General features: G+C 38.4%; 2 protein-coding genes across 2 annotated transcripts; one reads left to right on the top strand and one right to left on the bottom strand.

Annotated features, from left to right (window-relative positions):
- Positions 1 to 5,463: 5,463 nt before the first annotated feature.
- On the bottom strand, positions 5,464 to 8,695 carry ralaa (v-ral simian leukemia viral oncogene homolog Aa (ras related)). The gene is made up of 5 exons (XM_053342040.1): positions 8,506 to 8,695; positions 6,710 to 6,976; positions 6,413 to 6,621; positions 6,018 to 6,192; positions 5,464 to 5,907 (listed from the first exon to the last, which is right to left on the bottom strand). The coding sequence occupies exons 2-5, from the start codon at positions 6,821 to 6,823 to the stop codon at positions 5,785 to 5,787; spliced, it is 621 nt and encodes a 206-aa protein (XP_053198015.1). The 5' UTR covers positions 6,824 to 6,976; positions 8,506 to 8,695; the 3' UTR covers positions 5,464 to 5,784.
- Positions 8,696 to 9,461: 766 nt separating this feature from the next.
- On the top strand, positions 9,462 to 15,177 carry zgc:111976 (uncharacterized protein LOC553663 homolog). Its single transcript, XM_053342607.1, has 16 exons — positions 9,462 to 9,545; positions 10,642 to 10,717; positions 10,832 to 10,886; positions 11,736 to 11,862; positions 11,944 to 11,972; positions 12,156 to 12,227; positions 12,327 to 12,401; positions 12,476 to 12,552; positions 12,625 to 12,713; positions 12,800 to 12,903; positions 13,019 to 13,143; positions 13,314 to 13,435; positions 13,556 to 13,745; positions 13,836 to 13,931; positions 14,506 to 14,608; positions 14,829 to 15,177. Exons 1-16 carry the CDS (start codon positions 9,462 to 9,464, stop codon positions 15,175 to 15,177), a joined length of 1,773 nt encoding a protein of 590 aa, XP_053198582.1.
- Positions 15,178 to 16,113: the final 936 nt, after the last annotated feature.

Genomic DNA, 16,113 nt, shown 5'->3' with positions numbered 1-16,113 from the left:
TATTGAGGTCATAGTGGGTGATGGTGGCGTACTCGGGTGCATTATATTGTATATAATATAAGTAGTAGTAGCTTTATTGTCATTATATTGAGGGTCAGACAATAGAATGCAATTTAGATAGCACAATTATTAAAATCTAAATTGTGTCTGTATTAAATTGAAACTGACATAAGTATAAGGTATCCATCATTTTTTAATTTCACACTGAATATAACTGAATATATAAAATTGGTTTGGTTGCTCTCAGGTTTGATGGGTGTTGTCACCTAATGTCAAGTTTGGCTCTTTTTTTTTTCTTTTTTTTTTGAGGTTTAAAAGTCATCCCCTCCACCCATTCAACATTTAAAAGTGTGTTTTTCATCTTCACTGTGGCATTGAATATAACTGAAACTTTGCTTTTGATTTACAACATATTATTTTAACATAATGAAACAAATAAAAATCTTAATATTTAGTATCTGTAGGCAATAATTGCATTCAAGCTCTTTCTCCAACTCTGAATAAGGTTTCTATTTTCCTCCACTGATAGTTTGTCTCACTCTTTTTGATCAAACCGCTCTAGTTCTCTCAGGTTCGACGGGTGTCGTCTCCCGTCAAGCTTCAACTCTTTCCACAGATGTTCAGCAGGATTCAGATCAGGACTCATAGCAGACCACTTCAGGCCAGTCCAGTGTTTTCTTCTCATCCACTCTGGAGTTCTTTTTGATGTTTGTTTGGGGTCATTATCCTGCTGGAAGACCCGTGACCTGTGACTAAGACACAGATTTCTGACACTGCACTCTATTTTTCACTCTAAAAATGCCTGGTGCCTGGTGAAACTATCGTACGTTGAACTTTAACAATCAGCTTGGATCTGTATTGAAGTTTTGCTTGGTTCTTTCTCAACCATTCGAGCAATCATCCTGTTCAATCTCAGGCCAATTTTCCTCTGAGCGAGTAATTTTCTCCTTTTAAACTGGCTGCATGAGTGATTATAAGATTGAGACCACCTGTGATACTAATTAAAACATGATAGTCTGTTTACAGTATTCTTAATTTTCTGAAGGGTGCTGATAATTTTGTCCAGGCTATTTTAAAATGCCTTTGTAGAAAACACACAAGTTTGGTTATTCATAGACATGCACTGATAGTAATATAAGTTTTAATGTAAACACTGTATAGGTCAACGGATGCATTATTTTAATAAAATGTAAAGGTACCAATCATTTCTACCACAGCTGTATGTAATAAAAACTACACATCTAATGTAGTGAAACTGAAATTTAAAAAAAGCCATATTATTGATTATTAATGTTTTAAGTTGCCTACTACTACTACTTGCTTTGGATGGTAAGAGTTAACTATAAATGATCAGTTTTATAACACATGATGTATAGAATAAATGACCAAACTGTATAAAGCTATTAATAAGCTTCAACTTGAACCTTAATGTACTGCTTACATCAGGGATGTCAAACATGGGGCCCGTGGGCCAGAACCGGCCCGCCGAGGGGCCCACTCCGGCCCACTTTCCTTCCTTCCTTCCTTCTTTTCATCCCTCCTTCCTTCCTTCTGTCCTTCCATCCATATTTCCTTCCTTCCTGTCTTCTTTTCGTTCCTTGCTTCCATCTTTCCTTTCTTCTGCCCTTCCTCCCTTCCTTCATTCTGTCCGTCCATCATATCTTTCTTCCCTCCTTCCTTCCATCCTTTTCTGTCTCCTTTTCATTCCTTCCTTCCTTCCTTCCCTCCTTTTAATGATCCGGCCCACATGAGATCAAATTGAGCTGTATGTGGCCCTTCAATGAAAATGAGTTTGACACCCCTGGCTTACATGTTGCTAGATGAATAATAATGATCCCATAACACAGCACTGACTCATTTTGAATCAAATTAGAGTGTTATTGCTACTTCTCTGAATACTTTTCTATCACTGTCCACATGTGAATTATATATTGATGTTACTTTAATATTAACAAAGAAGCACTGAGCCTTGCAAACACCTAGATTTGACACGCTCAGCAACTTTCACGGCTATGTTAAGCATACACAAGCAGCAGTATATCCATGTCTGTACTATGGTAAATCAATATTCCCCCCCCCTCCCTCCCCCTCCAATCTATGACATGACATGACACGAGTCAAGCATATGATCATGTATGCCGCACAAAGAATCAGTGTGATTGAGTGCTGACTGGGCGAAGCTGTCTGTATTATAGAGGAACAAAAACCCACTAAGCAATATAAAAATCTGCCACAACTTCTGCCAAAAAAAAAAAAAAAAAAAATCCATTAATTTGAGTAAAATACTGTGAAATTCTTTTTTTTAAAATCGCTGATTCTACAAAACAGAAGTCACATTGCGCAATCAGTTAGAAATTCCACGACCACCAACACCAGTCTGCCTAATAATAATAACTCATAAGTCAAGACACATAAACCTGGACACAAAAATCTGAATACATTTGAAAATATTATTAGTAATATCCACTTTATTTGCCATTTCCAAATAACTCACAAAAAATGAATTGAAATGTAAGCTTCACCTCTTGCATTCACAAACAGATAGGCTACATTAGTGGTTATGTTTAAAATAAGTAAACATGAAGGAAACATTTAATTTTGATGGCATACATCCAACCATCCAACCAAAACTTACACTTACAGTTTATATCCTTTTTTTTCCTTTTTTTCTTTAAACTCCCAAGGGTATTTATAGAAAAGGCAAAAACAACTTATCTGAATACCCCAAGTACGACAAGTTTGCTTCTAGCTTTCACACAAACCTTCACCATTATTTTAGTATCAGACCCTTAAATCCAGCTGAAAATATTTTTGGGGCCGTCCAGAACTATACATGAAGACGACTATGGAGAAAAATTAAGATTGATTATGGATGTTTTTTTGCAACTGTGTAAAAGCCAAATGTTAGATTAAGCAAGCACTACGGTGGTCACTTTTTAAGTATAGTAGCTTCAACAATCCTCACCAATGGAGACACACACAGCACTTCATATAAAGTAATGTAATGTAATGTAATGTAATGGTTGTATAAGCTGAGGAAGGTATGCCACATTTATTAAAAAAAAAAAAAAAAAGTAGTAGTGTATGTCGTTTTCTACAACTTTCAGGGTCATCTCGATCATGTTATGGTGTACTGGAGGTTAGCCCTTAAAAAACATAATAATCCAAAACTACTATCCAAAACATTCTGGTGCCACGGGGTTCCTAACATTATGGGTTCAAGTTTGGCTCATTCTCGTCTCTTAGTCTCACTCTACTACTGTGTGCTTTTCAATAAATAAGAACCACCACAAACATTCTTATAAGCGTTACTGTCTTTTTGTCGTGCGGGGACAGTACGATTGACGAAATGAATCATCTGACAAACAAAAAGCCTGTAAATCGAGGCCGGGTATCCTTCAGTGTTCTTATACTTAATTCAGGGAATCAATAAGTAATTTCACAATATTTGAATGTGTGTTTCAAACCACAGTTCAAACACTGGGTTTCATTTACGCTTCCTCATTGCAATTACAGCAGTTCTTTTTTTTGCATAGACTCCAGTATTGGGCATCATATTCAGTAAATAGTGAGCTGTTGCCGTTAGCGATGCACACATTTACTCGAATTTAACTTAAAAAAAAAAGAATCAGGAGAGAAATGTGTGGTTAACTTAAAATAAAACATTCAAAATAAGTGTAATGATAAATAAAATGGCTCAGTTATAGTAAACTAAAATAAAATAAAAAGCAGGGGCAGCTTTCACAGTGTATTTTGGTCTGTATTAAACCGTATTAAACTCATTTTTCCCAATTCGTTTTACACCATTTCACTCTTCACTTGCCTTGTCAAATTACTCAGCTACATGAGCAAAATGAAATAAAACACACATCAGGTGTTTTAGGGTAGTCTCGCACATAATGTAACAAAAAGGTAAACAAAGGTAGGATGTAGAAAAACTGTACGTCGTCATCATCGGTAGCTCGAAGATTACAGGCGAAACAGGATATAGAGAGAGAGAGAGAGTGGGGGGGGGGATTATTCACATTCACAATGGACAGGTAGGCAACAGTGTGCACTGTACATGAATTACTAAAAGCCTTCTCATAACCTTTCATTTCTATCTCAGGCAATTCAGAATTAAAATCAGGCTTTACTTCTGCTGACACCTGTTCAACCTTGACCTACTTCTCAGTTTTTTTTAATTTTTGTTTTACAAAGGTAGTGTCGACACAAACGAAGCCCAGGGTTGCATCACTTTACAAGATGCAAGTCGTGATTCATTTTAATTTAAATAAGTGGGCACTTGTTTGCACTAGCTAGCATTTTTCTTTGGTGACTGAGATGAACTATTTTTTTTTTGGGCAGGTTCCACCTTACATCTATCTATCTATCTATCTATCTATCTATCTATCTATATTCTTTTTTCTCTCTCGATATTTATGCCTTTAAATTAATCAGCCCGTTAATGTATTTCCATTTTAGCCCAATTAAGAAACACATACATAGTTTTAAAACACAAAAAAGATGAAGAAAGAGGGGGGGGGGGGGTAAACATTTAAAATTCTGAGCCATTAAAAGTAAAAATTGGCAAAATAAATCTTTACATGACTGGAAGCAATTAATTATCTTTTCTTATAAACTTTAAAAGATGTGTTAAACACAGCATGTAAAGGATGTAGTGTTGTTGGAATCGCCTTTTATCAGAGCACCAGGGATTCCTTTAAAATCGCAAAAGAAACAAAAAAAAAAAAAAGGCAATGAAAGTCATTAGCCAAGTGAGGTAAAACTTCTGAAATGTTAGTTAATTGAAAAAAGTTCAAGTGTTTCTAAGATTCCCTCACATATTTAAGGGTCGATGTTTGTTTGTGCATTTGAGAAGGTACTCAACAAAGTGACTGGAAGAAGGGGAGGAGGGGGGGGGGAAATGGAGGAGAAGATTAGTGCAGTCATATTACACTGGTTGATATGATAAGAGGGGGGAAGGAAAAAAAAGAAAAAAGAAAGAAAAACTTAACAGATAAAAAAAAAAAAAAAGTGTGTTCAAAACCATTACCACCACATAGTAAAACAACAAATAGGAATGGCATCAAAATGTTAGGCTCTGGCTAAGATAACACAACAGTCTTTCAACTAAAATGCTTTATAGATTCACCAGTGCCATGCAGATTCTCTTTTTTTTTTTTCCCTCTCTCGGTGGCACTTGATGAATTCTGGGGTTGACACACTGCTGAGAGTCAGTTAACTTACATCTCTTACCCAAGACGGTGGGACTTAATTACATTGACTTGGGGGGCTTTCCCCAATATCGAGCTCCAGTTACAGTATATATCTCCCCCCTCCCCCATTTAAAACCTTGGCTATGACACTTTCATTTCATCTCATCTTTTTTTTGAACTTGAACTGCACAGTTGTCTGAGTACATTTTACACATCGAACTTTACAATGAAAAGGTTGTTGTTGTTGTTGTTCTGTTTGTTTTTTTTAGAACATTTCAGGGGCCTTTAAAAAGCTTCTTTGTCGAAAAAAGCTTTCGGGCCTAAATTAAAACACCGTCCATTTATTACGCTCTGTAACGTGGTCAGAGTAAGAGAGAGAGTACATAAATTATTTTGGAGTGTCAGCACATAAAAAGTTAGAGCTATAAATGGTGTATGGAGTGCCACCTTACTACTCCCTGACACACAGTCAGATGTCCTGGTAACCAGGAACAGAAAGTCATGGTCAGGTACGGGCACAAAATAAATGCAAAAGTCTGAGAAATGTATATGTACATATAAGCAGCTCTCCTGCTCTCTTTAACCACTATAAAATACAACATCTCTCTCTAATTCTCTTGGCCAAACTTTTGCTTTTCTTCTTGCCGTTCTTCTCTTTGCTGTCCTCCATTTTCCTCGCCCGGATCTCTCTCATCAAGTCAAAGAACACCTGTTAGAAAAAAGACGAAGAAGAAAAAGGAGAAGAAAAAAAAAGAAAGCTCACATTTCCACTGCTCAGAATCAACCAAGCCTTTGATTCTTATCTTTATCAACACTAACCTTGTCAACATTGGCACGGGTTTTGGCAGAAGTCTCCACATAGCACACTCCCCACTGCTCTGCACGTGCCTTCGCTTCGTCCGCGCTCACCTGCCGTCGGTCGTCCAAGTCTGATTTGTTACCAACCAAGAGGAAGGGCACGTTCTCGTCTTCCTTCACTCGCAGAATCTGCTCTCTACAAAAAAAACAAATGAGGAAATGTCACTCAGCCATGACTTACAGTATGTAAATAACCTGGCTAGTGTTGGTTTAAGGACACTTCAGGTTATACGTCTCTACAGCAAAAGCAAACACTCAGCTGTGCTCAGTAATGTAAAAGTGCTGGAAGAGTGGGTGTGTAAATAATGATCAGAGTAATTAAAATGGTGATGTTTCTGGAAGTCTTGAGGCTCCACCTGAAGTCTACTGTCGCTGCGAACGACTCCAGTTCTGTGATGGAAAAGACACAGAGGAAACCCTCGCCACTGCGGAAGTAGTTATCCCGAATGGCCGCGTAGTCCTCTTGTCCAGCTGTGTCGAGGATGTCGATCTGTACCTCCTCTCCGTCCAGCACCACTTTCTTCCTGTAGCTGTCTGCTTTGGTGGGTTCGTAGTCTTCAACAAACTATAAAAGAAAGGGGGGAAAAAAGAAATGAATGTAATCTACTAAACCTACATGAAATAGCTGCGAAAACTTCAAAAGGCACGCTCACCTCGTCATACATGAACTGGAGCGTGAGGGCCGACTTGCCCACTCCTCCGCTGCCCACCATGATCACTTTGTGAAGGGCTAGAGAGTTCTGCCCTTTTGGCTTAGCAGCTGCCATGGCTCTGTGTTCGCAGGAGATTTAAGTGTGAAGTGGGGAGAAAGTTGTTCAAGGAGGTGGAGGGAAGGACCGCGAGGTGAAATGAAGACCGTAAAAAATTCCAGACGGACAATTTCAGCTGCGACGAGAGAGAGAGAGTTGACCGAGAAATTCCTGCAGAGATAAGAAGAAAAAAAAAAAAGAGGGAGAAGATTATGTTTCATCATCATTTCTGACTCTACAAATTACAACTGCAGTGAGATTACATCGGCATTTCTGTGTTTCATTGCAGTAAAGTCCACTAGTAAAGAATATAACTAAGAGAAAGAGTGCAATGGATGATTATCTTCACCACAGTGAAGATTTAATAGACAAAAACTGCTTTTAAATAGCTTTTTTATATTAACATTCCTCCCTACAGCTGTGTACAGGTCGGTAAAAACATTTCACATCAGTTAATATAACAATATTGCACCCAATCCGCTAAGCTAGGGTGAACCTGCGAGAAAGAGCCATTTAGAAAAAGCATTACAACCTCTTTTTTTTAAATCTAGGTAACATCTGGCAGTATTTTCCAATTTCTGACAGGAGTGGATCAAATCTGACACATGCTAAAAAGCTATTTATTTACTGGTTAGGTTCCCCAAAACTAGGACTATCCAAGAAGGCAGTGGTAAATAATATGATGATGTCCAGAAATGTGAACCCATGCCTTTTCCAATCACAGAGCCACACAGACCTCTGGGGATGAGGAATAAAGATGGGAATGAAGCCAAAAGGTCATTACACAAATTAACAAAATAGGAGCAGTGAAAGTCAATATTACAATTTATTACTAAAGGCAATTGCTTTTACCTTAACCATTTAAACCCCTAGAGTAAAGACCAATAAAAAAGAAAAAAAATCATATTACTCCCATTTCTAATCATATCAGGAAGTGATGTAACCTTGCCCGATGAACCTGATCAGCTGATTTAACTATTTCAAAAAAAAACAAAAAGTTATATGATTAAGATATTAGATTAATCTCCAGATAAGGAATGACAACATCACGTCTTTAAAATGGCTTGCAATAATGACGACCCCACAAATTTGCTATAAAGTCATAACATATACTCACTCAACACATCATAATAAACCAGTCGATCATGACATTGCCAACTAACCTAAATAGCCACAACACAGCATTATAAATATATTGGTTTTACATGTTAGCTGAGCATGTGAGCATTTTTAAACTACTTACAGCATCCACAAGAGGCTCAAAATAATAAACAAGCATGCACAATAGTCTTAATAATCATGTTAACTTATTAGCAAGTTAGCTGCTGACATGTCAACCTGCAGGTGAACCGGCTGGCTGGCTGGTTGGTTTTGGGGGACGATGAGGCTACAACTATTAAATATAGATATATATTATAACAGCAGGTTAGCTTCACCTCACCTCCTCTATAATAAACAACAACACGGCAGCTCAGATAACACGTGCATTTAAAAAAATATAGGATATACAGAGCAACAGATGTTCCCTTCGACCCCCTTTGCAAACTCGGCTAGGTTGCTAACACATACATAGACACACACACACATAGGCTAGCAGCAGATAACGAGCAGCTAATCACAACTAAAAATGATGCGACGTGCAAAAAAAGGGGAGCTGCAGATTAAATAGCACTAAATTTGGTTGTTTTAATATCACCTACCGGTTAGTTAAGTGGTGCTCGCCCCTGGGTGCTGTGTCTCACACGAAGGCTGAGAAAAATGTGAAATGTAGTGGCTTTAAAAAATGGGGGAGAAAAATAGAGAGACTCAGCTTAGCTCCTTGTTAGCTCATGGCTAGCATGCGTTAGCTTGGCCGGTAGCTGGTAGCTGCAGACTGACTGTGCGTCCTGCTGTGGGCTCGGCTCTGTCTGACAACGCCCGCCCGCCTGGGACAACAACACATTTCCTTTCTTTTTTTTAATTATAAAAAAGGTCTGCCCCCTTTTATTTATACCATTTACACCTACACATATCTATGTATAATAATAATAAAATATTTTCACACTTATGTTGTTATTTGTAGTTGGAATGTAGGTGATTCTTAATTGATTAATTGACTAATCCACATAAATGTTTGCATGCTTGTGTGCAGATAAAGGCAAGACAACCAGAGTGAAATAGACTGTAAAAGGAGGCAGGTAATTATTATTTTTTAATTCAAATCTTAACATACAAGTACTTGACAATTTTTAACTTTAAAAAAATGCTTATTTGTTGTGAAAAAGAGGGACCTGGGTACTAAAAAGACTGTAACAGTGAAACATATCTACTTGATTTGACTCATTTTATAATGTTGTGAAAAAGAGGGACCTTGGCACTAAAGTTATTGTAACATTGAAACATGTCTACTTGATTTGACCCATTTTATAATAATAAAATATTTGCACACTTATTCTTAATTCATTAATTGGCTAATCCACATAAATGTTTGCATGCTTATGTGCAGATAGAGGTAAGTCAGCCAGAGGGAAATAGATTTTTTAAGGAGGCAGGTAATACATTTTTTAAGATTTAAATCCAAACATACAAATAACAAAGGGGAAAAAAGGCCAGCACACATTCAAAGGCTCATATTTAGTCTTTTTCTTCTTTTCTTCTTTCTTTGTGTGTCTTAGTGATGAAGTCCATATTATCTGACCTGCGCTTGAAATATGCAGAAAGGACTTGGCATGAAACCTTCCAGCTTGTGAGAAGATGCATGGTAAGACTAATTCAAGTAAACGCTGCCATATTATCTGATCCTCTCCTCTTTTCAGTCAGTTAACCCCTTTTTTTTTTTATAAATATCTCAGTGCAAGTAGGAGATCACACAAAACTCCTATTTTTCTTCTTATTTGTTTTATGATGGTAAAAATGTGTTAAATGAATAATGGTCATTAGGCCAGTTTACTTGGGTGGGTTTTCTTAATATGATGATGTGATAATCGGGAACTGGCAATGGTGATGCACTGAGAATGAGATCATCTATCTGAGAACATTCAAGCCTTTGTTATTTGATCAGCGCTGTGTGCATTGAGAGTTATCACATCTTTACTCGAGTTCAGTTGTTTTAATTTTGGAGCACAATGACGGGCAAGATCATTATCTGTTTGCTTCAGTCATTTCTTCTTTTTTTGCAATATTTATACTGATAAACCCTTTTATGCTCTATTTTTTTGGAAGATGCTCGACTTGCAGATGTTTATCATTTGGGGAATAGGTTTAAGGGGTTCAGATTTGTAGTGTCTCATATGTTTTTATGCAACAGAAAAGTTTGAAATGAAACATATGATGCACATTTAGCACTTATATACTGAAGCTCTAGAGAGGGCCAGTTAGTTTTCTTCATATTTATCGTGGGTGGAGCACCGTGACAGATAATACATTGGATGAATATGAAGTTCAGCTTGGCAGTGTTCAGTCTCCAAAGTATGATAAAGAAACTTGGATTACTTTGGGGATCTGAAGTGATGTGTGGTCCAAAGGGATAAAACAGCTTGTGCTACTTATATCTGCCAGCAGCTATGTTCAAGAGGACTTTTATATCGGACAATAAGTAATGAGGATAGAGCTCAGGGGGGTATTTACAATGCACACTGTGTTTTCACATGCCCAGGTGCAGTGAGATCACTGCCTCCCTAAACATACCCATCCCAGAGTGCAAAGATCCAAATGTCAACATTTCCCTGCGCCTGTGTGTCACACAGTTTGTGTTGCACAGCGGGATGGGCCTGGAAGACCAAATACTGTTTACACAAGGATGACATTGTCGCACAACTGCACCATTGTTGACGCTGCTGCTGCTTTTCTCATAATAGGACAAATCCAGAGATGTATCCAAACCCTGTGAGCTGCTGGGTAGATCCCTGGAAAGGCTCCAGGAAGTGTTTAATGGTAAAAGAAACACAACATACTGATGATTCTCCATGCTTTTTGTAGTTTTAGTACATAGAAGTGACTTGTATTTCAGCTTTACTTGTGAATAAGTCAGTGTCTCTTTTATTTTAGTGTCCTCTATGAATGCCATGAGGTCTCGTCTGGAAATGATAGCCAGACAACAAGGGTAAAGACTCAGAGTCAACTTATTAGTGCAGTTTTTGGTCGTCTTTTAACGGATCAGTTCACAATTATTTTGCAAGACTCTTACAGTCAGGTACTGAAAGAGATTTGCGTCACTGTAATCATTCTTCCTGCTCATACTGAGTATTAAAAGATCCCCTTCAAATGTGCTTTCAATATAAGCGATGGGGGCCAAAATCCACATTTTGTTCAAAAATGGACTTAAAAGCTTATATAAGGCTTCAGCAGTCTGTCATATCAAGTGGATATCTGCCACAGTTACAGTCTTTTTAGCATCAAATTCCCTTCTTTGTGTTGCCTCAGTGTTTCCCTGTTGAGTTGTGGTGGAAGTATAGTAACAAAAAGAGGGACCTTGGCATTAAAAAGACTGTAACATTGAAACATATCTACTTGATTTGACTCATTTGGACGGCTGAAGTTTCATATTAGCTTCAGATAAACATTAAAATACTTTTTTTTTTTTTTTCTTTTTTTTTGCACAGACTGAGCCTTGTGTATTTCATCCCTCGTCACTTTCATTGTAAGGTCATTATGAAGGGAATTTCTAATGGTCAGTATGAACAGGAGGGTTGATTATGGGAAGTAAAACTTATTTCAATGTTTATTTGGGAACCTGACTATTGTTTTAAGACACACTTGATAAATTGTGAATCTGACCTTTTCCAATTGTGATAATGTAAGCTTGTGATATTTTTAATATCTCTAAATCTGATCTCCCTCACTTCTCTATTATTGTGTTTTCAGATCAGCAACATGACATTTCCTTTATCTCATCTTATTAAATAATGTGGTTCCTCTTTTTTTTTCTTCCATATTTACATTCACGCTCTAGGATGGGCTTTCACATTACTGAGTCCACATGTTACTTGACAGCTGACTTATTCTACCTGGAAGTGGTGTTGCTACCATGTGGTGGGGTGGAGGAGGTTAAGGTGGCCCCACATGGAGGATCACCTGTTGTAAGTGGACTATGCGGAAAGCCATTCACAACACTCCCTTTTTACTCTCTACTGTGCTAATAAAACTTAATTTTCTTTCAGTCCAGTGAATCTCTTCTTCAGCTGCTGAGGTAAGAGGAAGAGTGACAGTAAATTTTTGAAAATTTTGACACATAGTCCACAGCCAGTACACTGCAGTAGCACTGCTGTTATTCCTCCACATTACAGGGATTAAGGTGACAGTGCTACTTAAATGATTACCTAAAGATAAACAGCTTTAGATGCTCGTGCTGACTCTACGGCTCTCCACACAGGTCAAAAAATTTTGCTGACTTCTCCGTGAAATTGGAACACCTCTTCGCCCAGTACAACATCCCTGGAGACAAGTAACGACTCCATAAAAAATGTTTATTAGCTTGAAAAATATGGAGCGCTCTTGCAGTAATTTTAACTTTTCCTGTCCTTTTCTTTTCTTTTCTTTTCAGTGATGTCAAATTAAAACTGTTTGCATCTCTACAACACCTCGGAAAAGACTTGCAGGAAATATCACATTTGACAAAGTGAGCGACATTGAACAAGAATGCTTAAAACTTGTTTTGAAATGTTTGAACCAACACTGTTTATCTGCTTTCAGGACACCAGAGGACAGTGACCCTGAAATAAACATGATTAACAATAGAAGGATTGGGTGTCTAATAGCTGGCAAAGAAGGTACATCATGATGATAAGAAAACTACTTAAAGAAATTGAACTTTTTTAATTGATAAAATGTTCCTCTCCTAGATTGTCCTTTGACTATCCAGTTCTACACAATCCCAATTGAAGAGATGAAGACTTCAATTTCTAGTGAGCTCTTAATAGACAGAAATGCAGTAATCTAATTAATACATCTGACATATCTTGTGAATCTTTTAATATATGTACAATTAACTGCTGAAAACACATTTCATGTATGGAGCCAGTTTTGCAGGCTGCCCAGGTGACTGTAGGCCCGAGCAATGCGACTCATATGCTTCAGACAGCATCTGTGATCCCACAGCCTTCACAGCTGGATCTTCAGGGGTAACATGACGATTAATCTCTCATTCAACAGAATACTTTTTCATTTTACATCCCAATCTGTATTTCAGTGCCAAATCACGTAGTATTTCTGTAATAAAATTGTGTCCTGTTGCAGTTTTCCAGTGTTAATGCCACTGAGTGAGGGACCATATGAGACATTTCCTGCCTGCTTTCTGCTCAAGCTGCAGCCACCAATACCAATGATGTTGCCTTTTGTTAAGAAACTCAGCCAAATTACAGGTCTGGAAACCTTTCACAATGCATTCTTCTACTATATGAAATTTACATATGCTTTTTATTTCTTCTCATACATTATATAAGTATTACATTTTAGTGTTTTCTGTTTAAGCCTTAAACATAAATTTATGTCCTATCTGTATTCTGCTTTTCTACCTTCTGTGATGTCCTAGATGTAACCATACCAGATGTTGACCTGCAGTGGGCACCCTTACCCAAGCTTCTGCTGAGAGGTTCACAAAGTGCAAACAGCCACAGGGAGACATTAGATGAGCAGGATACTATTTATACTGTGGTATGTTCAAAGCTTTTTGCCTTAGTGATTGACACTGTTGTGTGTTGTGCTCAGTTAACACAGTAAGCTTAATGATTATCCATCATGACTCAAGATTCATTAATACCCTTTTCTGTCCAGCCTCTCCCCGGTGATGTGACGCACAGTTATATTTTCCCCGGAGCTGCATGGGAGGTGCCGGCCCAGAGAGCAACTGTGATGGACAGTATTCCCTTCACCCACCCGTCTCATGTCCCACCCCTGCTGGAGCTGCTGCGCCATCAATGTGCCACTAACACCATCCTGAGAAGCTGTATGTGCACCAGTCCAGGTAGGAGAAGAACTGGAGAAGGACATCATTACTGCAAAGTCTTTCACAATCATGCAATACTTTATCAATGGTTCTCAGGTTCTTTACCAGATTCTGCTTGTGACCTGCACTTCGAGGTCCTTCCAGAGTGGGACACCAGTTTTTCTGTGACCTTTCACCGACCTGACGTAGACTCCCTTGCTGTTTGTGAGCATTTTCCGCACATTTTTATTAAAGTTTAAGAATCTCAGGTGTTGTCTGAGAGCCTCAACGTCTGAAAAATATTACTTGTGTCAATGAAAATGTCCTCAATTTACTAAATTAGTCATTTAAAGATGCATTGTGTGTATAATTAAGTAGCATCTAGCAGAATGGACTTGGCAGAAATGGAATGTAATAGTCATATAAACGTCTTAGTAGATGTATAACTGCCTAAAAATAAGATTAAATGTTTTTCTCACCCTTTATATCTACATGGGGGCAGGTCCTCTTCATCAGAGCCAGTCATGTTGCACTGCTGTGTTTCTACAGTAGCCCTGAAAGGACAAACTCAACACTGGATGTAGAGAGGGCCTTACATGAATATTGCAGCCACTGTAGGTTCTCAAACACTTGAAATCAGGGTTAGGTCAAAGGTCATTCAGTTTGGTTGCAATTTAAAACCTCACCACTAGGTGCCACTAAGTCCTACACCCTGGTCCTTTAGGGTCAGGTCAATGATAAATATGACATCAGTCTATCTTAAATTACTTATTTGTGTGTTTTTGATTTTTCTCCACAGTACTGGTGAACATTTCTGATTCTCATCAGATTAACTGCAGCTTGTTTGGAGCAGGAATAGGGGATTCCTCTGTGGATGAATATGTCTCCAGTGTTTTGAAGAGGTATGGTTTCATAACTTGTGTATATACCCCTCCTTGTTGTACAATGTTAAGAGGCTGCCTCCTTCCTAGTGGGATCATTGTCTTACTCCCTGGAGAATATCATTGTTTTGATATGCTGGAGTATGAGCTGGATTTACTTCAATAATGTCAACGTCACCAAACTTTAATAGAAGAAATAAGTTATTCGACTCTCCTCCAATACTGTTTGTTTTTGACACAGGTGCATGTCCGTTCCCGTGACCCTGCGCGCATTATACAGTAAGCTAGAGCAGATCACCTCTAGCCCACTTTCTCCCAGCTGCCGGGCCGCCACAGAGGCCGAAAATGAGCACTCGACTCCCTCGATTACTACTGTGACAAACGCCAACACCACGCTCTCCCAGAGTGCAGCTGTGCCAGAAGACAGCTTCACAGTCTCTGATTCGGCCTGCTATGCCATGTCTGTAGCCAAATCTGAGCTTCTGTCTGAAATAAATACAAGTCCTGCTGTCAACCCTTACCCTTTCACTCCCGTGGGCGTGTTTCCACACTGGATGACCAATAATGGCCACCTGTCGAAGCTGATCTGACTCTGTGTGCATTTACATGTCATGCCCTAAAGTTCAGCTTTTAGATGAATATTTTTAGAATTGAATAAATGTTTTGATAAAGCATTGGTTTCCTTCACACTTCAGATCAGTAAAACTACGAAACATGTCAATTTTCAGGCTGTGGTCAGCTAAGCGATGCGGTATAACTGCGGCAGGTTGAGTTTTGTGAGCGTGTGTGTGTATATGGAGCTGAAGTCTTTCTAGCTATGCATTCCAGTGTGGCAGAGATTGCTGGCTGTAAAGGTCTGAGGTTTGGCATTTGACCTCTCACAGACAGCCAAGAGCCCATTTGATTAGTACCATGTGAGCCAATCAAACATTGTTAAAATACATTATGCATTCTCGACAGCTCGTATAAGAGAAAACTCAGATCAACACGCACATTTTTTAAAAAGAAGAAAAAGAAAAGAAATGGCTCTGTTCGATGCAGATGTAACATTAACGATATAGCTTGGTTGATCAACATAAAACTAGAAACCTGAGACCAAATGTTTTGTATAATAAATGCCTTTTGGTGTGAAAGTGAAGGAGTTATGTGCCTCTGTGGGATGGAAACTCTACGGTCTGAAATCTCTTGATTACTGCTGAGCACCCTGTGTGCACAACACTGCTTTTCCTGGGTGCAGGCCAGATCAGCCTCCAATATAGCACAAATATAACTAGTCTGTACACTATTACAAATACTTTGGTTTTATGTTGGGTATATCTTCATCATGTAACATCACAGGCATTTGCAAGAATATTACATATTGAGATATTGAGATAAAACCAGTAGTGCTATAATAACCAGACCCAAATACCAGGTTATCCCAGTTTAAATATATATCCTGTGTGGACTCAGACAGGAATTCGACATGTATCTGGAATATTAGGTCAACTGTCGACGCCAAGCAACTGCTTTTGTCACCGAGTCTT

Source organism: Scomber japonicus, chromosome 21, assembly GCF_027409825.1.
Source record: "Scomber japonicus isolate fScoJap1 chromosome 21, fScoJap1.pri, whole genome shotgun sequence".
NCBI classification, from domain to species: Eukaryota; Metazoa; Chordata; class Actinopteri; order Scombriformes; family Scombridae; genus Scomber; species Scomber japonicus.
This window is presented reverse-complemented; position numbering and strand designations above follow the sequence as displayed.

Bases quoted from the DNA above. Each gene is read 5' to 3' on its own strand.
- ralaa (XM_053342040.1), bottom strand. From the start codon at position 6,823: ATGGCAGCTGCTAAGCCAAAAGGGCAGAACTCTCTAGCCCTTCACAAA. The intron at 6,622-6,709 runs GTGAGCGTGCCT...TTTCTTTTATAG, and splicing joins TCCAGTTCATGTATGACGAG to TTTGTTGAAGACTACGAACC. The intron at 5,908-6,017 runs GTTAGTGTTGAT...TTTTTCTAACAG, and splicing joins CCCGTGCCAATGTTGACAAG to GTGTTCTTTGACTTGATGAG.
- zgc:111976 (XM_053342607.1), top strand. From the start codon at position 9,462: ATGAAGTCCATATTATCTGACCTGCGCTTGAAATATGCAGAAAGGACT. The intron at 12,228-12,326 runs GTAACGACTCCA...TTTTCTTTTCAG, and splicing joins TACAACATCCCTGGAGACAA to TGATGTCAAATTAAAACTGT. The intron at 13,746-13,835 runs GTAGGAGAAGAA...GTTCTTTACCAG, and splicing joins CTGTATGTGCACCAGTCCAG to ATTCTGCTTGTGACCTGCAC.